This window comes from Oncorhynchus kisutch, linkage group LG11 (assembly GCF_002021735.2).
Source record: "Oncorhynchus kisutch isolate 150728-3 linkage group LG11, Okis_V2, whole genome shotgun sequence".
Lineage (NCBI taxonomy): Eukaryota > Metazoa > Chordata > Actinopteri > Salmoniformes > Salmonidae > Oncorhynchus > Oncorhynchus kisutch.
The window spans coordinates 66,089,084-66,106,762 of NC_034184.2; the positions used below are offsets into that span (position 1 = coordinate 66,089,084).

General features: G+C 42.3%; 1 protein-coding gene across 5 annotated transcripts in view; it reads right to left on the reverse strand.

The window, feature by feature from the left end:
- The window catches only part of LOC109899375 (zinc finger CCHC domain-containing protein 2), a 62,643-nt gene that overhangs the window by 12,261 nt on the left and 32,703 nt on the right, over nt 1-17,679 (reverse strand). For all 5 annotated transcript variants that reach the window (XM_020494557.2, XM_031836134.1, XM_031836135.1 and 2 more), the window contains exons 4-6: nt 7,438-7,509; nt 7,067-7,167; nt 5,031-5,131 (exon numbers count right to left, since the gene is read on the reverse strand). In XM_020494557.2, the coding sequence (XP_020350146.1) occupies nt 5,031-5,131; nt 7,067-7,167; nt 7,438-7,509 (274 nt within the window). The remainder of the gene's footprint in view (nt 1-5,030; nt 5,132-7,066; nt 7,168-7,437; nt 7,510-17,679) is intronic.

The window sequence follows — 17,679 nt, forward strand, 5'->3', positions numbered from 1 at the left end:
TTAGAAGAATGACGGCATGGCCATGGATGGTACTGTATGTCATCTGAATGCCTTATGGCCATGTGATTATGGGTGAGGGGACGATATTAAATCGCTACTTTGACTCCAAGTTAGGGATGAGCATGGCTATTTGAATATCCGAACAGATGTTAGTATTTGATTACTTGCAAGAGCATTAATCAAAATAACAAATAGGCATATTTTAAAAGGCTTTGTCTAAAATTTGCTAAATACAAGGATAGATAATGACATTCGGAACGTTAATAAAACAATAGTTTAGATTTTTTATGAGCGCGCCCCATAAAAAACATACAGGTAGCCTTCACAATTTTCACTGTGTTGCTTGCAGTGTTTCCCCTAGGACTTATTTCAGCAGCGGTGGCAAAGTGGGGGCTTGGTAGTGGGTGTGGCCAATGGCATGCTTTTATAGGCCATACCATGCTTTTATAGGCCATCCTCTTACCCGACGACAACATTTTCAGTTTTAAAGCTAATTTCCTGGAATTCTACACATTTTGCCATGGCATGTTCTTGTGCTTTCTGAGTGACTCAAACATTATAGCAAAATCAATGCCATGACATTCTTTGAATTTTAGATTCTCCCTGAATGTTTCATTTTTATTTTGGTGATTGATAGTTCTCAAAGATGAAAATATATTGCTCCATTATCTTTTCTAAATACTTCATATCTGGTTTTAGTAATTTACAGTTGAAGTCGGAAGTTTACATACACTTAAGGTGGAGTCATTAAAACTCGTTTTTCAACCATTCCACAAATTTCTTATTAACAAACTATAGTTTTGGCAAGTCGGTTAGGACATCTACTTTGTGCATGACACAAGTAATTTTTCCAACAATTGTTTACAGACAGATTATTTCACTTATAATTCATCGTATCAAAATTCCAGTGGGTCAGAAGTTTACATACCCTAACTTGCCTGTGCCTTTAAAAAGCTTGAACAATTCCAGAAAATGATGTCATGGCTTTAGAAGCTTCTAATAGGCTAATTGACATAATTTGAGTAAATTGGAGGTGTACCTGTTGATGTATTTCATGGGCTACCTTCAAACTCAGTGCCTCTTTGCTTGACATCATGGGAAAATCAAAAGAAATCAGCCAAGACCTCAGAAAAAAAAATGTAGACCTCCACAAGTCTGGAGCAATTTCCAAACGCGTGAAGGTACCACGTTCATCTGTACAAACAATAGTACGCAAGTGTAAACACCATGGGACCACGCAGCCGTCATACCGCTCAGGAAGGAGACATACTCTGTCTCCTAGAGATGAACGTACTTTGGTGCGAAAAGTGCAAATCAATCCCAGAACAGCAAAGGACCTTGAAGATGCTAGAGGAAACGGGTACAAAAGTATCTATATCCACAGTAAAACTTGTCCTATATCGTCATAACCTGAAATGCCGCTCAGCAAGGAAGAAGCCACTAGTCCAAAACCACCATAAAAAAAGACTACGGTTTGCAACTGCACATGGGGACAAAGATCGTACTTTTTGGAGAAATGTCCTCTGGTCTGATGAAACAAAAATAGAACTGTTTGGCCATAATGACCATCGTTATGTTTGGAGGAAAAGGGGGGAGGCTTGCAAGCCAAAGAAGACCATCCCAACTGTGAAGCACGGGGGTGACAGCATCTTGTTGTGGGGTGCTTTGCTGCAGGAAGGACTGGTGCACTTCACAAAATAGATGGCATCATGAGGCAGGAAAATTATGTGGATGTATTGAAGCAACATCTCAAGACATCAGTCAGGAAGTTAAAGCTTGGTCACAAATGGGTCTTCCAAATGGACAATGACCCCAAGCATACTACCAACGTTGTGGCAAAATGGCTTAAGGACAACAAAGTCAAGGTATTGGAGTGGCCATCACAAAGCCCTGACCTCCAGCCTATAGAAAATGTGTGAGCAGACCTGAAAAAGCATGTGCGAGCAAGGAGGACTACAGACCGGACTCAGTTACACCAGCTCTGTCAGGAGGAATGGTCCAAAATTCACCCAACTTATTGTGGGAAGCTGGTGGAAGTCTACCCAAAACGTTTGGCCCAAGTGAAACAATTTAAAGGCAATGCTACCAAATACTGATTAAGTGTATGTAAACTTCTGACCCACTGGGAATGTGATGAAAGAAATAAGAGCTGAAATAAATCATTCTCTCTACTATTATTCTGACATTCACATTCTTAAAATAAAGTGGTGATTCTAACTGACCTAAGACTTTTTACTAGGATTAAATATCAGGAATTGTGAAACTGAGTTTAAATGTATTTGGTTAAGGTGTATGTAAACTTCCGACTTCAACTGTATGTAGCGCTAGTCGGATGTATCTGCGCCAAAACCCCTGTGTTTTTCACCCTATGGCTTGTTCTCCATCTTGTTTCCATAATAATAGCAGACTATTTTGTTTCAATAACTTGTTTCTGTTAATGTCTTGCTTGGTCAATCTAGCACACACTTTGATTACTGATAACTACTTTATTGAGGGAAAATACAATACAACTGTGATATGTTGTCTCACCAGCTATCTTAATTAAGATGAATGCACTAATTGTAAGTCGCTCCGGATAAGAGCGTCTGCTAAATTACTAAATAGCGAGTCAAGAGGTTTTCAGCACTTTTATCCTAATGTTCTCTTTTGTCTCTCTGCAGCAAACATGCACTGAGTGTACAAAACATTATAAACACCAGCTCTTTCCATGTCATACATTGACCAGATGGAAGCTATGATTACTTATTGATGTCACTTGTTAAATCCACTTCAAATCATTGTAGATGAAGGGGAGGAGACAGGTTAAAGAAGGATTTTTAAGCCTTGACACAATTGAGACTTAGATTGAGTTTGTGTGCCATTCAGAGGGTGAATGGGCAACACAAAAGATTTAAGTGCTTTTGAACGGGGTATGGTAACAGGTGCCAGGTGCACCGTTTGGGAGAAAAACTGCGCCGCTGCTGAGTTTTTCCATGCTCGATAGTTTCCCGTGTGTATCAAGAATGGTCCACCACCCTAAGTACATGTAGCCAACTAGACACAACTGTGGGTAGCATTGATGTCAACATGTGCAAGCAACCCTGTGGAATGCTTGCGACACCCTGTAGAGTCCATGCACCGACGAATTGCCCCGACGATATTGTATCGTGAGGTCCCTTGCAATTCCCAGCCCTAATTCACACCTGAAATAGGCTAGTCCCTACCACCACCACATGCACACACTTTAAAGAAATGGCAGAATTTATTTGGTATTTTCCAACTCTACTATTTTATCGCTGTTTAGAAACAACCCATTTTATTATGGCCTTTTAGCACTGCTCTATGGCACGTCTCTGAGCCTGTATCCCAACATATGTATAAACACACACACTTTCTGTTAGCCGGTAATAGCCCCCCCCCCCCCCCCAAAAAAAATGAAAAGCCCATAAATTGGTGCCGGCCAATTGTCTGGGCGAATTTTTTAAATCCCATTGAGAAATAATGCATTTTTATCCTATTCAGTGATCAAAATATCAGTTGATGTAGCGTGAGAGCTGCTGCTACAGCTCATGAAACAGCTGTTTGTTGCTGCTGGAGTGAAACATTTGCTTTTATAAGCCCAATCATTGCGGAACAATTGTAAATGCAATCACATGTTAAAAACATTGGCCAACTGGTAATTGAAGCGCGCTTCCCATTCGCTATTCAATTGCATAGGCAACAAGGCAGACTTCAGAATGTCACACACCACTTTGCAAGGAGCTGGGGGCAGCATGCATTTTGAAAACATATTTGGAACCTGTTTGAGGCATGTCTTACCTTGCTTCAAAGTAGCCTAGCCAAAATCCAACCAAACGTGCAGGCAATTATTATAACTAGTCGCCTATTTCTCTCAACTTTATTTCATTGTCCACAAGGCACAAACCTAGTCATATAAGCATCTGGTGCAGGCCAATTGCTGCATCTTTAGATCTCTTCTTTATTCATCTCGCATGTGCGCAATAATGTGAAGTAATTTTTGAATATTTTTTTTCTCCCCAATTTCATGGTATCTAATTAGTAGTAGTTACTATCTTGTCTCATCGCTGCAACTCCCGTACGGACTCGGGAGATTCGAAGGTCGAGAGCCATGCGTCCCCCGAAACACAACCCAACCAAGCCGCACTGCTTCTTGACACAACACACATCCAACCCGGAAGCCAGCTGCACCAATGTGTCGGAGGAAACACTGTACACCTAGCGACCTGATTAGCGTGCATTGCGCCCGGTCAGCCACAGGGAGACCAAACCCTCCCTAACCCGGACGACGCTGGGCCAATTGTGCGTCGCCCCATGAGCCTCTCGAACCCAGAATCTCTGGTGGCACAGCTAGCACTGCAGTGCCTTAGACCACTGCGCCACCCGGGAGGCCTGTGAAGTAATATTTTAAGCTAAACGTTCTGATCTGTTGCATGAGCCTCATTTGCTTTTGAATGTTTCTTTTGAGGTAAGTAGCCTAGATCTACTGGTTGTATGAATTTGGGATCTATCGTCCCACAACTGTCCCAGAGTCTGTTCGGAGTAGGATATTTCTTTCTCGCACAGAACGACAAGCTGACCAATAGAATAGGTCGACTTTTCTACTATGGGGGATAGTAGATTCACATAGGCTAGTGATTTTGCTGTTCGTTACTCGTCTTGCTGGTTGAGAAAAAGTAAATGTGGACAATTATTCTATTTATTTATACCCCAGTGCCTTAGGCCCGAGTCTGGATTCGAACCAGGGTGTCTGTAGTGACGCCTCTAGCACTGCAATGCCTTAGACCGTTTGGACAGTTATTTTAACGTCTTCAAATTGCGCATCGGAATTTGGTAAGATGGAATGCACACCATTGTCTCCTCGAGCTGCATGTTTTGTTAAGATGAATAACCATAAACTAAATGTGATTTCTGTCATTCTGAGCACCGAGGGTGGATGACCTAATCAGGTTACGCACCCAATGCATATGGGTCCGGTAATTTAAAATGCTGCCGGTCAAATGCCCTGGCACACACACGCACACACAGCTTACATCTGCCGCAGCTGGGGCTGGAGGAGGAGGACTCACACAGGAAGAAGCCACAGACCTTGCTTGTCTGTCGGAAAGCTTGTGGAGCCGACAGAAACTTCTCCCTGGCAAGAGAAAAAAAACACTTTTGTAATTTTACTTCTTTGAAAAAGAGACCTTTGTATATGGGTGAAAAATATCAAATTACAAGTTAGCCGAGGCCCAAATTTGAACTCAAAGCTGTGGGGTAAAACGTTGAACCAATACACTGGATGAATCTGATGCGTTGACTAGTAATAACTTGACTGTACTGTCAGTGTTGACCTACATTTTAAAGCTGGATGGAGTTCTAATTTGGGACCATACTCAAAAGGATCAAGGATCAGTTTTGCCTTTTAGATCATAATGCATAAGATTATATGGACAGGGAGGATCTGATCCTAGATCACTCCTACTCAGACTTTATGAATGTGGGCTCTGCTCTTTTCAACAGGATCCATTCCATTCCTCAGGGTCTGCTCCTCAGTTTACCTCATAACTTAGGCATATAGTTTGTTGCCACGCAACCTCTCTGAAGGTAAAATTGCCAGCCAGATTGTGAGATCCGTGCCGTCACAACACAGCGGGATCCCAAATGTCAAACGGAAATTCTATCCGCTTCAAAAATGCATCAGAGTACAAATTCCATTAACTTTGCAATATCAGTGCAATAAGGACAATTGATGAAAGAAATGCTGAATTCATTCCACTGTTTGCTAGCGCCTGAGAGTGGGCCAAGTAGATAGAGATCATATAACTCAATATGTTTTTAGAATTATGGATGTGTAATTTTATGGCACAGTAGACCTGTTTCATCGGTTGCGTGGCTGTGTTGTCAGGTTACAGTAATGTGGTCAGATATTGGACACAAGGGGTGTGACTGGATGATCTGGAAGGAACACCAGCCTTACCCAGCTGATTGACGAGAAGTGGCCCTGCCCTCTGGATATGAAACCAAAGCTGAACCTGTGTGTGTTTCAACGCTTCACTGACCAGGCCAACATACACTTTGTCATTTCTTTAATCCAATCATCAGGTACTCTTGAATAGGCTTATATAGCAAAGGATAAATGCTTCAAACTTGTGTTGTTTGTTCATTGTTATCCATCAGTTGAGTTAATAGCCCTCTAAGCTTTCATTTTCCATTAAAACGAAACTTACTAGAAGTGGTTTCCAGGAGGGGGCATTGTTGTCCTCACAACAAGACACCGCAACTCAAAGTAACCAAGATGATGTGCCATGCACACGCACGCACGCACACACAGTCAGTGGAGACTGTAAGCCAGTCTGCTTATTGCAAAGGGTTTTGGTCAAAAAAAAATCAAAAGGGAACTAGTCTGCCTGCATTCCTCTGACTGAGAACACAGAGGAGGACATTTTGTTCAAGTAATCATGCAGTCATGTTGTTACAGAAGAGCAGAGGGGATAAACGTCTAATTAGATCAACATCAGTGAGAGGGAACAATTGAGACACTCTCCTTGGAGACTGTTTCTCATTTCACCAACAAATGGTTCAAAGGAACTGACGAGAAATGGCCAAGGAGAATCCCTTGGGTGTAAGCATAGCCTAGGCTGAGTATATGGCATCACTGCAGTAGGTACAGCACACACTATTCTATATTGTTTTCCATTTAGCAGACGCTTTTATCCCAAATGGCTTACAGTCATGCGTGCATACATTGTTTATGCATGGGTGAACCCAGGAATCGATCCCACTATCCTGGCGTTGCAAGCACCATGCTCTACCAACTGAGACACAGAGGACTACAAGCCTTTTACGTGCGAGTATTGATACTGCTCTTCTGGTCTGTTAAGAGTAGGCCTCCATTACATCAACACCTGTTTTAATTCACAATCTGAGTCGTCTGTCATGCAGAAGTCGGGACAACCTGGGGTGCCTACTAGTAGTTTGTACACTTTTGAGTGCTGACATGAAATGTAGCCGACAATCTAATGACGGCGAAAAGCAAAACCCCCCCAAAAACAATGCAATGCAAGACAGGCAGGCAAGCAGAACTCACTTGAGGTTCCCCTCCACTTCCCTGATCTCGTACTGGTCTCCCTGGTTGAGTAGCCGGAGGATGCCCTTTTCAAACGACTCGGTGGACTGCTCCTTCGGAAGCTGCTTGACGGGGGGAGGACAAGTGAGTCAAGGTTTAACAAGTCATGTACAGTACCATTCAAACAGATACCTTCAAAACAAGAGTGAGACTTAGTTCATTTTAATAAGTAATTAACTCTTAATTAAGTAACTATATAAGCTAATTAAGTAACTCATTCATTATCCCTGCTCATTATGAGTGGATGAAAATCCAGTCGATGCTAACAGTACCGATTGCAAGGCTGATCATAGCTTCATTGGATTTCTAAAACATAAGTTAGTGATTTATACCTTCAGCAAGAAGCTTTCCAGTTCAAGATGTGTTTTGGTGACATTGCTGGATGAGGAGTCGGACCACGTTACCTGAATGAGAAGTGAAAAAATGGTTACATTATTATTCAAGGGATGTACATTGACAGATATTTGTAAGGAAATGCAGACACATTGGGTAAGGACACTAGGGAATGAAGAAAAAAAAAAATCACATCATAGGCATGTTTTTCCTCAAACAAACAAAATCTACAAATCTACCATTTTGGCTTTCCTGCTGACACCATTGGTGGTAGTAGAGATGATCAAGATAACAGCTAGAAGACAATAATAAACACTGTCACCCAAGCGCTACAACACCACTGCTATAAAAAACTGTTTGGTTTGATCAAATCTTCAGTAAAGTCTCGTTTGTGTTTCTACAGCCCTGCGTTTGTGCTTTGCTGCTTTCCGAACCTAATGACTTGGACTCACATTGGTATTCTTGGTCGGGTTTCAGGGACTTTTCCTCAACTGTAAAGTCAGTTCAACAGTTATTTGGCCTACAACAGGATGTAACTGGGTCATAAGGGGTAAGGACAACATCTGTGGTCATTTAGCAACCGCTCACAGCCTTGTGCCCGGTGGCAGCTACAGCACAAGCGAAGTGCTGGGGAATTTTCTCCAGATATAACAATAAGCACCTCGTAAAGCACAAAACATTAGCAGTGCTCCGGCACCATAACCAGACTGGCTCTGATGAGGACATAAAAGAGGGTGACGGGCTGCCATGGAAGTGACATTTCGGGTCATTACTGCGCTGCTGGTGCTCCTACTATTATAAAATGGGCTCTGGACTCTCCCATACAGCCTCAGGTTCTCGGTTCAATTAACGACTGATATTTCCCATCATGGAATATGAATTGTTTAAGCATATTTTTTTAATCTCTGGAGATTGGTGATATTACCATAATTTGCAATGGTTGTTTTGAACTTCAGGTAGGGCAAGACTTTGGTTGACGTTTGGAAATTCGAGGCCTAGATTTTTAATGATCCACATGGTTCCCCCTAATAGGATTGACTTGACCCAAATGGCTATGAAGGTGTTTAGGCTCCTACTGCATCACTTTAAATGAGATCATGCACCACTATTACTGTAACCATCAACAATGACAGGTTTACAACCAGACGAAGACATAGCCTAAAAGCCCCAACCACTTTCCCACTTAAAAATCAACTTTTTGCAATGATAGGTTAATGTTCTCACCGCCTGTCTAATTAGATGCTAGTAATGACATGTTGTAAAGTAGATTGAGATGTTACAGATCTCTAACTAACGTCACGACAAGCCATAGCACGCTAAACTTGATTTATAGGGCAGTTTATAGCGCAAAAAAAATGTGATTGCCATTTGTATACTTTTTGGATTGACATGTTGGACGTTTTCTGACCAAATGTTGGTCTTTTAAAAACTCCCAGCGCAAACCAAAGTGATTGGTCTAACCAACCTTACTGAGTGAACTACCACCCAACTGCAAGCAGATGTTCACTTCACATTGGGCATATTCCAACAGAACAGTCAAGTGCAACCAGACAGATACGCCAAGAAGGCAAACCGTGCCGTGGTTTGCTTTTCCAGTGTGGAAAGAGTTGACATGGTCAACATATGGACCTACCTGTTGTCCCCCGCCGAGCTACACTGAAAAAAAAAGAGCAATTTGAAGAAAGTGCCAAGAGCAGTGACAACACCAAGTAATTTTGATCTCTATTTTCTGTGAACAATTGAAGAGGACTACAATTCAATTAGTTCAATTAACTTATGCTAAACTCTCTTGGGAAAAGCACTATGGAGAGTTTGGCCATTGAGGTTTAAATAGCAGTTAATGTTGCATGTATAAAATCGTTGGAGGCCATGTTAGCACGTAAATTGTAATAACAATAGAAAATAGGCTAATTCAAACGCTAGCCAATGTATGAATCTGCTTTTGGGGCACCTATAGAAACACACTGCTGACAGTCACACCTGCTATGATAAACATACACGCACGCACGTACACGCTCTGGGCTGTGCTAACCGTTTGGCTAATCACCAGCACTACAACAATAGAGCTGCTAGAGCAAACCCCCAGGGTGACAACAAGCAGGAAAGGAGAGCAAGAGAACAAATAAACAAGTAGCATGGGCGGAGGGGGTGAGGAGAGAGAGAGAGAGAGGAGATAGCGAGAAAGGAGAGGGAGCGATAGAGAGAGCAGATTCTTTTCAAATCACTGCTTCCTAATTGATGTTGTCTGGCAAAATATGATTATGTTGTCGTAGGGGCTATTTTAGTCATTCATTTCAGAAGCTGTGTATTATTTCTGAAATAAAATGTCTGAAATAGTAGGTGATACTTTTATTCTGTCACGATTCATGACTAGGTCTGTTTCTTTATACAGTCGGCTATTTGTTATGCAACAAGGATATTCATGTTCGCGAAATCTCATCTGGGAACCATTTGTTCTTTTGACAAATTGATCTAGTCAATTAGGCAACGTATTCATGCTCTGAACAGAAAACACACACAGCTTCTGCCCTCAAGACATTTATGGGAACGCAAAATAAAACATAACACCAATCGGATTACTAGTTTGGAAAAACAAACGAGAGCGCAATGGCTTGATTTGGGTCGCCTGTTCCAACTTGGGTCATGTTCATTAGGAATGAAACAGAAGAAAACAGACTGAAACAAGGAGGGAGAGAGTACCTGGACTTCTCCAATAAGTATCTCAACAACAAAAAAGCTGTAGCATAAATTTGCTAAACATTATCTATTGCACGTCCAAATGAATAGGACCCTGGGCATATCTTGTCTTTTCAGAATGATTCCCATGTCCTAATGAGGTGGAGACTGACAGACAGATATCGCCCATTGGGAGACTTTGACAGACCTAGTCAGCATAGCTTAAAAAGGTTACTATAAGCTTCACTCCGTTGATCAAATCAAATGTTATTTGTCACATGCGCAGAATACAACAGGTGTAGACCTTACAGTGAAATGCTTACTTACAAGCCCTTAACCAACAATGCTTTAAAAACAAGTGTTAAGTAAAAAATAGAAAATAAAGTAACAACTAAACAGCAGCAGTAAAATAACAAGCGAGGCGATATACAGGGGGTACCGGTACAGAGTCAATGTGCAGGGGGCACCGGTTAGTCGAGGTAATATGTATATGTAGGTAGAGTTAAAGTGATAAAAACAGGGAGTAGCAGCAGCATAAGGGTCTTGGTAGCCCTTTGATTAGCTGTTCAGGAGTCTTATGGCTTGGAGGTAGAAGCTGTTAAGAAGCCTTTTGGACCTCGACTTGGTGCTCGGTACCGCTTGCCGTGCGGTAGCAGAGAGAACAGTCTATGACTATGGGTGGCTGGAGTCTTGACAATTTTTAGGGCCTTCCTCTGACACCGCCTGATATAGAGGTCCTGGATGGCAGGAAGCTTGGCCCCAGTGATGTACTGGGCCCTACACACTACCATCTGTAGTGCCTTGCGGTCGGAGGAGGAGCAGTTGCCATACAAGGCAGTGATGCAACCAGTGACGCTCTCGATGGTGCAGCTGTAGAACATTTTGAGGATCTGAGGACCCATGCCAAATCTTTTCAGTCTCCTGAGGGGGAATAGGCTTTGTCGTGCCCTCTTCACGACTGTCAGTGTGTTTTGACCACGATAGTTTATTGGTGATGTGGATTTCTCAACCTGTTCCACTACAGCCCTGTCGCTGAGAATGGGGGAGTGCTCGGTCCTCCTTTTCCTGTAGTCCACAATCATCTCCTTTGTCTTGATCACGTTGAGGGAGAGGTTGTCCTGGCACCACATGCCCAGGTCTCTGACCTCCTCCCTATAGATGGTCTCATCTACGTGAGTGGAGTGGGACATGATATCCTTACCGTTCCCACACCCATTTACAAGGGGGCAATAGCACTGCTTTTTTCTCTTTTTGTCATTTAATTTTGTGAAACAAGTAAGAGTCGTCTTCCCCTTGCTAGTAGAGCTAGCCTTCTTAGCTTCCAAAATTCCCATGTGAAATAATCAGATTAATAAATAAAAAATATATGCCCTTGTACTTGCCGGTGTATTTTTTAAATTTATTTTACCTTTATTTAACTAGGCAAGTCAGTTAAGAACAAATTCTTATTTTCAATGACAGCCTAGGAACAGTGGGTTAACTGCCTGTTCAGGGGCAGAACGACAGATTTGTACCTTGTCAGCTCGGGAGTTTGAACTTGCAACCTTCCGGTTACTAGTCCAACACTCTAACCACTAGGCTACCCTGCCGCGTAACCTAAAGCATTATCCCAGTTTGATATGCTGCTTGTGTATTCATTCCGATATCAGCTAAAAATAGAACGTCATGTTTTGGTCAACAACAAAAAAAAGCACATGGCCTGCTAGTTGCTACAGCAGGTTTTACCATTTCACAATAGCCTGGAATCACTAGTTATTACTTTAAACAAAGCACCTTTTTGGGTGGATTCTTGTTGTTTGGTTTACTGTTTGAACAGTTGCTTAGATTATATTTGGTTAACAATGCAAAATAGGCTACTTGGATTAATAGCCTATACAGCCAATAAATCAGATCAAGGAACCAAGCGACAACATTGTCCCCACAGCTACGGAAGGAGTGATCACGCTCATCTAAATGTTCAGGTAGTACAACGAATGCCGGAGAGTATTACCAGGAGACACCCCTTTTGTGACAAAAAACGTCATTACAACACTGCGCTACGCTCCGTACTTTCCCTCTCCGTACTGTGCGAATTTACCTTAAGGGCTCATTACTCAAGTGGTGCTTCTACATTTACAATTTGACAATTGTCATTTAGCAGACACTCTTATCCAGAGCGACTTACAGTAGTGAGTGCATTTTGTACTGGTCCCTCATGGGAATCAAACCCACAACCGTAGCGGAGCAAGCGCCATGCTCAACCAACTGAGCACACGGGACTTCTACCTCTCATAAGTAAGCAATAAAAGGGACTTACGACAATTAAGCCTTATTTTCTACTTACCCAGAGTCAGACGAACTTATGGATACCAAATGTATTTCTCGGTGTGTAATTTGAAGGAATTTGAAGCTAGCATATCGTTAGCTTAGCGCAATTACTGGAAGTCTCCAGGAACTACGAGCCAGCTCCTCTCAAAAGCAGGGAAATACACCTAACTACTCCAATGCTGGGTGGTTGGTAATTTATAGTCTTAAAGCTATACATAGTAAACAATATTTTATACATTAGTTAATTTGACTGATAATAAGAAACGATATTCTACCCACTAGGAATGAGCATTTAAAATAGTTTAACTACTCAAATAACATAACATTTTGAAAAAAAAAATCGCGAATTTTTTTAAATGTACTTTGTTTAAACTTGGACACTTGTTTGCTGCGCAGCCTGCGTGACTCGGGAGAGAAGGTGCACGCTGCAGCAGGGCACGGTGGGGTGTGTGCACTAGTTAGACAAACTTGTAAATGCCATAGATTATCTATCATCCCATCTGGCAGTGCGTCTTTACTGCCTCACAATCGATGTAAAGAAGCTAGCTAAGATAGCTACCTAGCTAAGATTTGGCTAACTAGGCTAGTTGAGGGCATTTTGTTGAGCTTGCTGTCCATCCTTGCGTGCGCTGCAGGATTTTAATCCATGACGGCATAGTGTGTTACTAATGGTTTTCTTTGAGACTGTGGTCCCAGCTCTCTTCAGGTCATTGACCAGGTCCTGCCGTGTCGGTCTGGGCTGATCCCTCACCTTCCTCATGATCATTGATGCACCACGAGGTGAGATCTTGCATGGAGCCCCAGACCGAGGGTGATTGACCGTCATCTTGAACTTCTTCCATTTTCTAATGATTGTGCCAACAGTTGTTGCCTTCTCACCAAGCTGCTTGCCTATTGTCCTGTAGCCCATCCCAGCCTTGTGCAGGTCTACAATTTTATCCCTGATGTCCTTACACAGCTCTCAGGTCTTGGCCATTGTGGAGAGGTTGGAGTCTGTTTGATTGAGTGTGTGGACAGGTGTCTTTTATACAGGTAATGAGTTCAAACAGGTGCAGTTAATACAGGTAATGGGTGGAGAACAGGAGGGCTTCTTAAAGAAAAACTAACAGATCTGTGAGAGCCGGAATTGTTACTGGTTGGTAGGTGATCAAATACTTATGTCATGCAATAAAATGCAAATTAATTACTTAAAAATCATACAATGTGATTTTCTGGATTTTTGTTTTAGATTCTGTCTCTCACAGTTGAAGTATACCTATGATAAAAATTACAGACCTCTACATGCTTTGTAAGTAGGAAAACCTGCAAAATCGGCAGTGTATCAAATACTTGTTCTCCCCACTGTATTTGATCTATTCCAGAGCTAGCACACCGTGTCAAGTAATCCTCAAGCTCTTGAATAGCTAGCTCAGAGCTACAGCAAAATTGTGAAATTTCTGGGGTCCCTGAGGAAAGGTTTGAGGACCAGTGCAGTAGAGCACAGCAGAGTGCAGTACATTACAGTACAGTAAAATAAAAAGTAAAGAAAGTATTTTAAAACATTCATTCAGAACTGAAAATGAACCGGATTTCAACATCCGGAAAATACTTATTTTCAACTACCGGAAAGTTCTTTTCACCTTTAATTCAGAACCTAAAATTAACCCAACATCAATGGATTATAAACCAAATGAAACCATTACTGGGTTCAGATTTGTGGGAACACACTGAAAAGTAACTTGACACTGTTGATTAGTCAGCGCAGATTTAGATTAAAATGACTTGAAGAAAATGTAATTGAAAGGGTGTACTGAATTAATGCATCCTAAACAGCAAAGTGTCTTTCTCGAGTGTTGATCTAGCTAAATTGTACATGTGTACATTCACTAAAATGCACAGCTAATGCACTACTTGCATGTGCATTGGCCAGGTTTAGATTCAATATAGCCAACTGTTTCTTAGCAAGACAATTCACTTGATCATCTACAGTTTGTGTTGGACCTTCCCTTGGTCGTATTCTCGCGGGACAGAAATCTCAGAGACCAATTGGTACACTCTGATTTACCACCCCAAAATATTCCTGAACAACGTCTATTTGTGCCCCTACTGGATGGAAATTACAAATGTAATGGCTGTGCTCAATGCAATGGCACTTATAAATGTAGATCCTTCAAACACCCACAAACAGGGAAATCGATCCCAATCAAAGGTGTTATTTGATCCACTAAGGCAGTTATTTATCTTATAACTTGTCCTTGTAAAAATTATGTGGGTAAAACAAAGCACGAATTAAAAGTATGTATCTCAGAGCATCATAGCACCATTAGGTGCAAAAACTTTACTTATCCAGTTGCGGCCCACATTTTGGCGGCAGGCCACTCGATTTAGTCTCTGCGCTATATTGGCATCGAACATGTCACCCTCCCTAGGAGAGGGGGTGATCTTGATAATTTATTGTTAAAAGGAGAGGCTGCCTGGATCTTTAACTTAAAGACCCTTGCTCCCTTCGGTCTCAACGTAAACTATGATCTGAAGCCATTCTTGTGATTATTGTGACTTTGCCATTGTAGTTGTTTGTAAGCTTGTGTAGTCTAAAATGAATCTATGATCGTATGCTATCCATTTGTTGTTTGTATGCTGTTCTTTATATGCCATTTTAATATTTGAGAATTAACCACTGATATTAGGTCACTCTTGGCCATGATTAGACACCTGTGTCTTTTGACACTATATAAACGAGTAATCCCGCAGTGTTTGTAATTATACCCTGATGAAGAGAGTTTGGCTGTCGAAACGTTGGTAATTCAATTTTTGCATCTGAGCTCCTAGAGTGTGTGGCTCTCTTTAATTTTCAAGTTTTCTACTCTGCTAGCCAGCACCTTGCCTAAATAGGTGTGCGGTTATTTTTTTTCTAGATTAGATTCAATATAGCCAACTGTTTCTTAGCATGACAATTCACTTGATCATCTACAGTTTGTGTTGAAGAAATGTAGGCTAGCTAGCAGTGTTTGTGCTGAAACTGACATTGTGCTGCACACTAAGCTATCTAGCCAGTTTGACTATCATACCGGAGTAGCTAGATGAGCAATGCCCATTGCATGTATTATAAGTTAGCAACGTGGCAGTTTCCAGAAGTTTGGTGTTGACTATTAACTTTACTTAGCTAGCTAGCTATGCTTTATGGAAGAATGTTACTTAGCTAGCTAGGATATATTGTCAATATTGAGTTGTGGTGCACAGCTATGGTATTGTCTTGTTGACTTGTAGTTACTGGCTAGTTGGCTAGCTAACTGGCTATAATAGCAGCCAAGGACGTTCACTAGCTTATTTGTTTGATTTAGTTTACACAGATGACTTCAGCCATATGAAAAACCTTCCACATCCAAATATACCTAGCTAGCTTATTTTGCTTGTAGCTTGCTTCTCATCTGACTGGTGTCAGCAAGCTAGCTACAGCTGAGAGCCTGCTACCAGCTAGCTGCTGATGTTGTGCAGCAACCGAGTTGCTGGTCCCCGTTTTAGAACTGGAGGCGGAGAGTGACTAGAGATGGGGAGTGAGTTGTGTACCGCCAATCAAATTGATTTGCAAAGTTTCATAGAGATTGATGTTTTATATTGGCTTAGAAAAGAGAGATTTTAATTCACACTGAGCTTCAACAAATGCCGTACTATTGTGGGGGCAATATAAACCAATGGTGAGTTGGAACTCTGCTTGGTCCAATAAGGGGTAAAAGGTGTAAGAGAGACACCTGGTTGGCCAGGCCATCCTGTGTGAGTTTAGAAACAGGAAGAGGGGGCCATCGCCCGTCACTCATCAGCCCTGGCATGCCACACCAGAAAGGCATGGTCAAGGAGACTGGCTGGTTGGCTAGCTGTTTCCCTGGCACAAGTGCCTTCCATGCCAGTCTGAGATCACTGTCTTCCATGTGGACAACCATCACTGATCACAACCTTGACCATGGCATGTCTGGGTATGTGAGACAACCTTGATTTAATAGAAGAATTAGAACATAACTGAGCTGTATTACATATCTAACATAACCCAGACACATTCAAACTCCTGCAGTGACTTACTCAACGTGGAGGCCTTCAAAACCTTGAGCCCTGGGTTCTGGCTAAGCTGGGGCAGGAAAGAACACATCCCCCTAACTTGGAACGCAGCCAGGACATCCCGTTTCGCACACAGGCCCGGGGGTGGGAGGGAGGTTACAGAGAAGGGGGCGGGGGTCCAGGCAGGCCCGGTAATCTGCTCCACTGAAGGATTGGAGTGTGGGAGGAGGGTCAAACAAGCGCCTCTTTCATAGCCCCAATTATTAAATCATGTCATTAGGGAGAAGGGCTGTGGCTGTACAAGAGGGCATACGGGTTGCGAGAAGGTGAGCAAGAGCACACAGCGAGTTCTGGTGTTGAGCTCTTTAGGCCTAGAAAGAGTAACAGAGAGAGCGAGAGAGAGGGGGGAAAGAGAGGGCTATAGCTGCTTAGCCTATGAGCAAGCAGAGGCCGGCTAAAGATAAGTGCACACGATACCTCTGAGTCAGACCCATTTCCCCACCGCTATTTATTTAGAGGGAGTCCCCCTGCTTCTCTGCTCCTCTTTCCTCTCACTCCTCACTTTATGATCTACATGTGATGGAAAGGTGCTGGCCAGGTCAACCCAAGTGGGAGTGCATAAAAAAAAGTTTGGGGGAGAAAAAAAGGCTAAGAGTTACATTAGCCTTCTGTTTAGCTGACTGTGTTCGCTAAGAAAGGGCATTGCCAAAGGAGTTGCCAAGGGAAGGAAGTAAGCTAGATTACTAGCCTTGGACACGATTGTGTCTAGACTAGTATCAAAAGCTCTGAGTGTAGGCCCATGTCATAAATAATGATGAAAAAATAATATCTCAGACTGGGATCATGTATGTACATGATCTAATACTTCAAAAAGTGTGGATGACATGACCACAGGAACAACATCAGTAAGAAACAAGAAGTGAAGGGGGTGCAGATTTTCTCACAGCATCACAGCGGGTGGGGGGGGGGGGTCATCTGGTTTGGGTGCGTGGAGAGATATGTCCCTCGGGGAAGTTATGTTACCACCCCTATTGTGGGAGGCAAAGAACAGCCCTTGGTGGCTAAACCAATTGAACGTGCATATAGAAGAAACATGGATATACAGAGCAACATTGCCTGTCCTATGCAATGATATGTATTGATATTTGAATAACACAAGTGAGACAGGAAGTATACAAACTTCAATACAGTCACCTTGAAGTAATGACACACCCTATCAAGATGTTGAA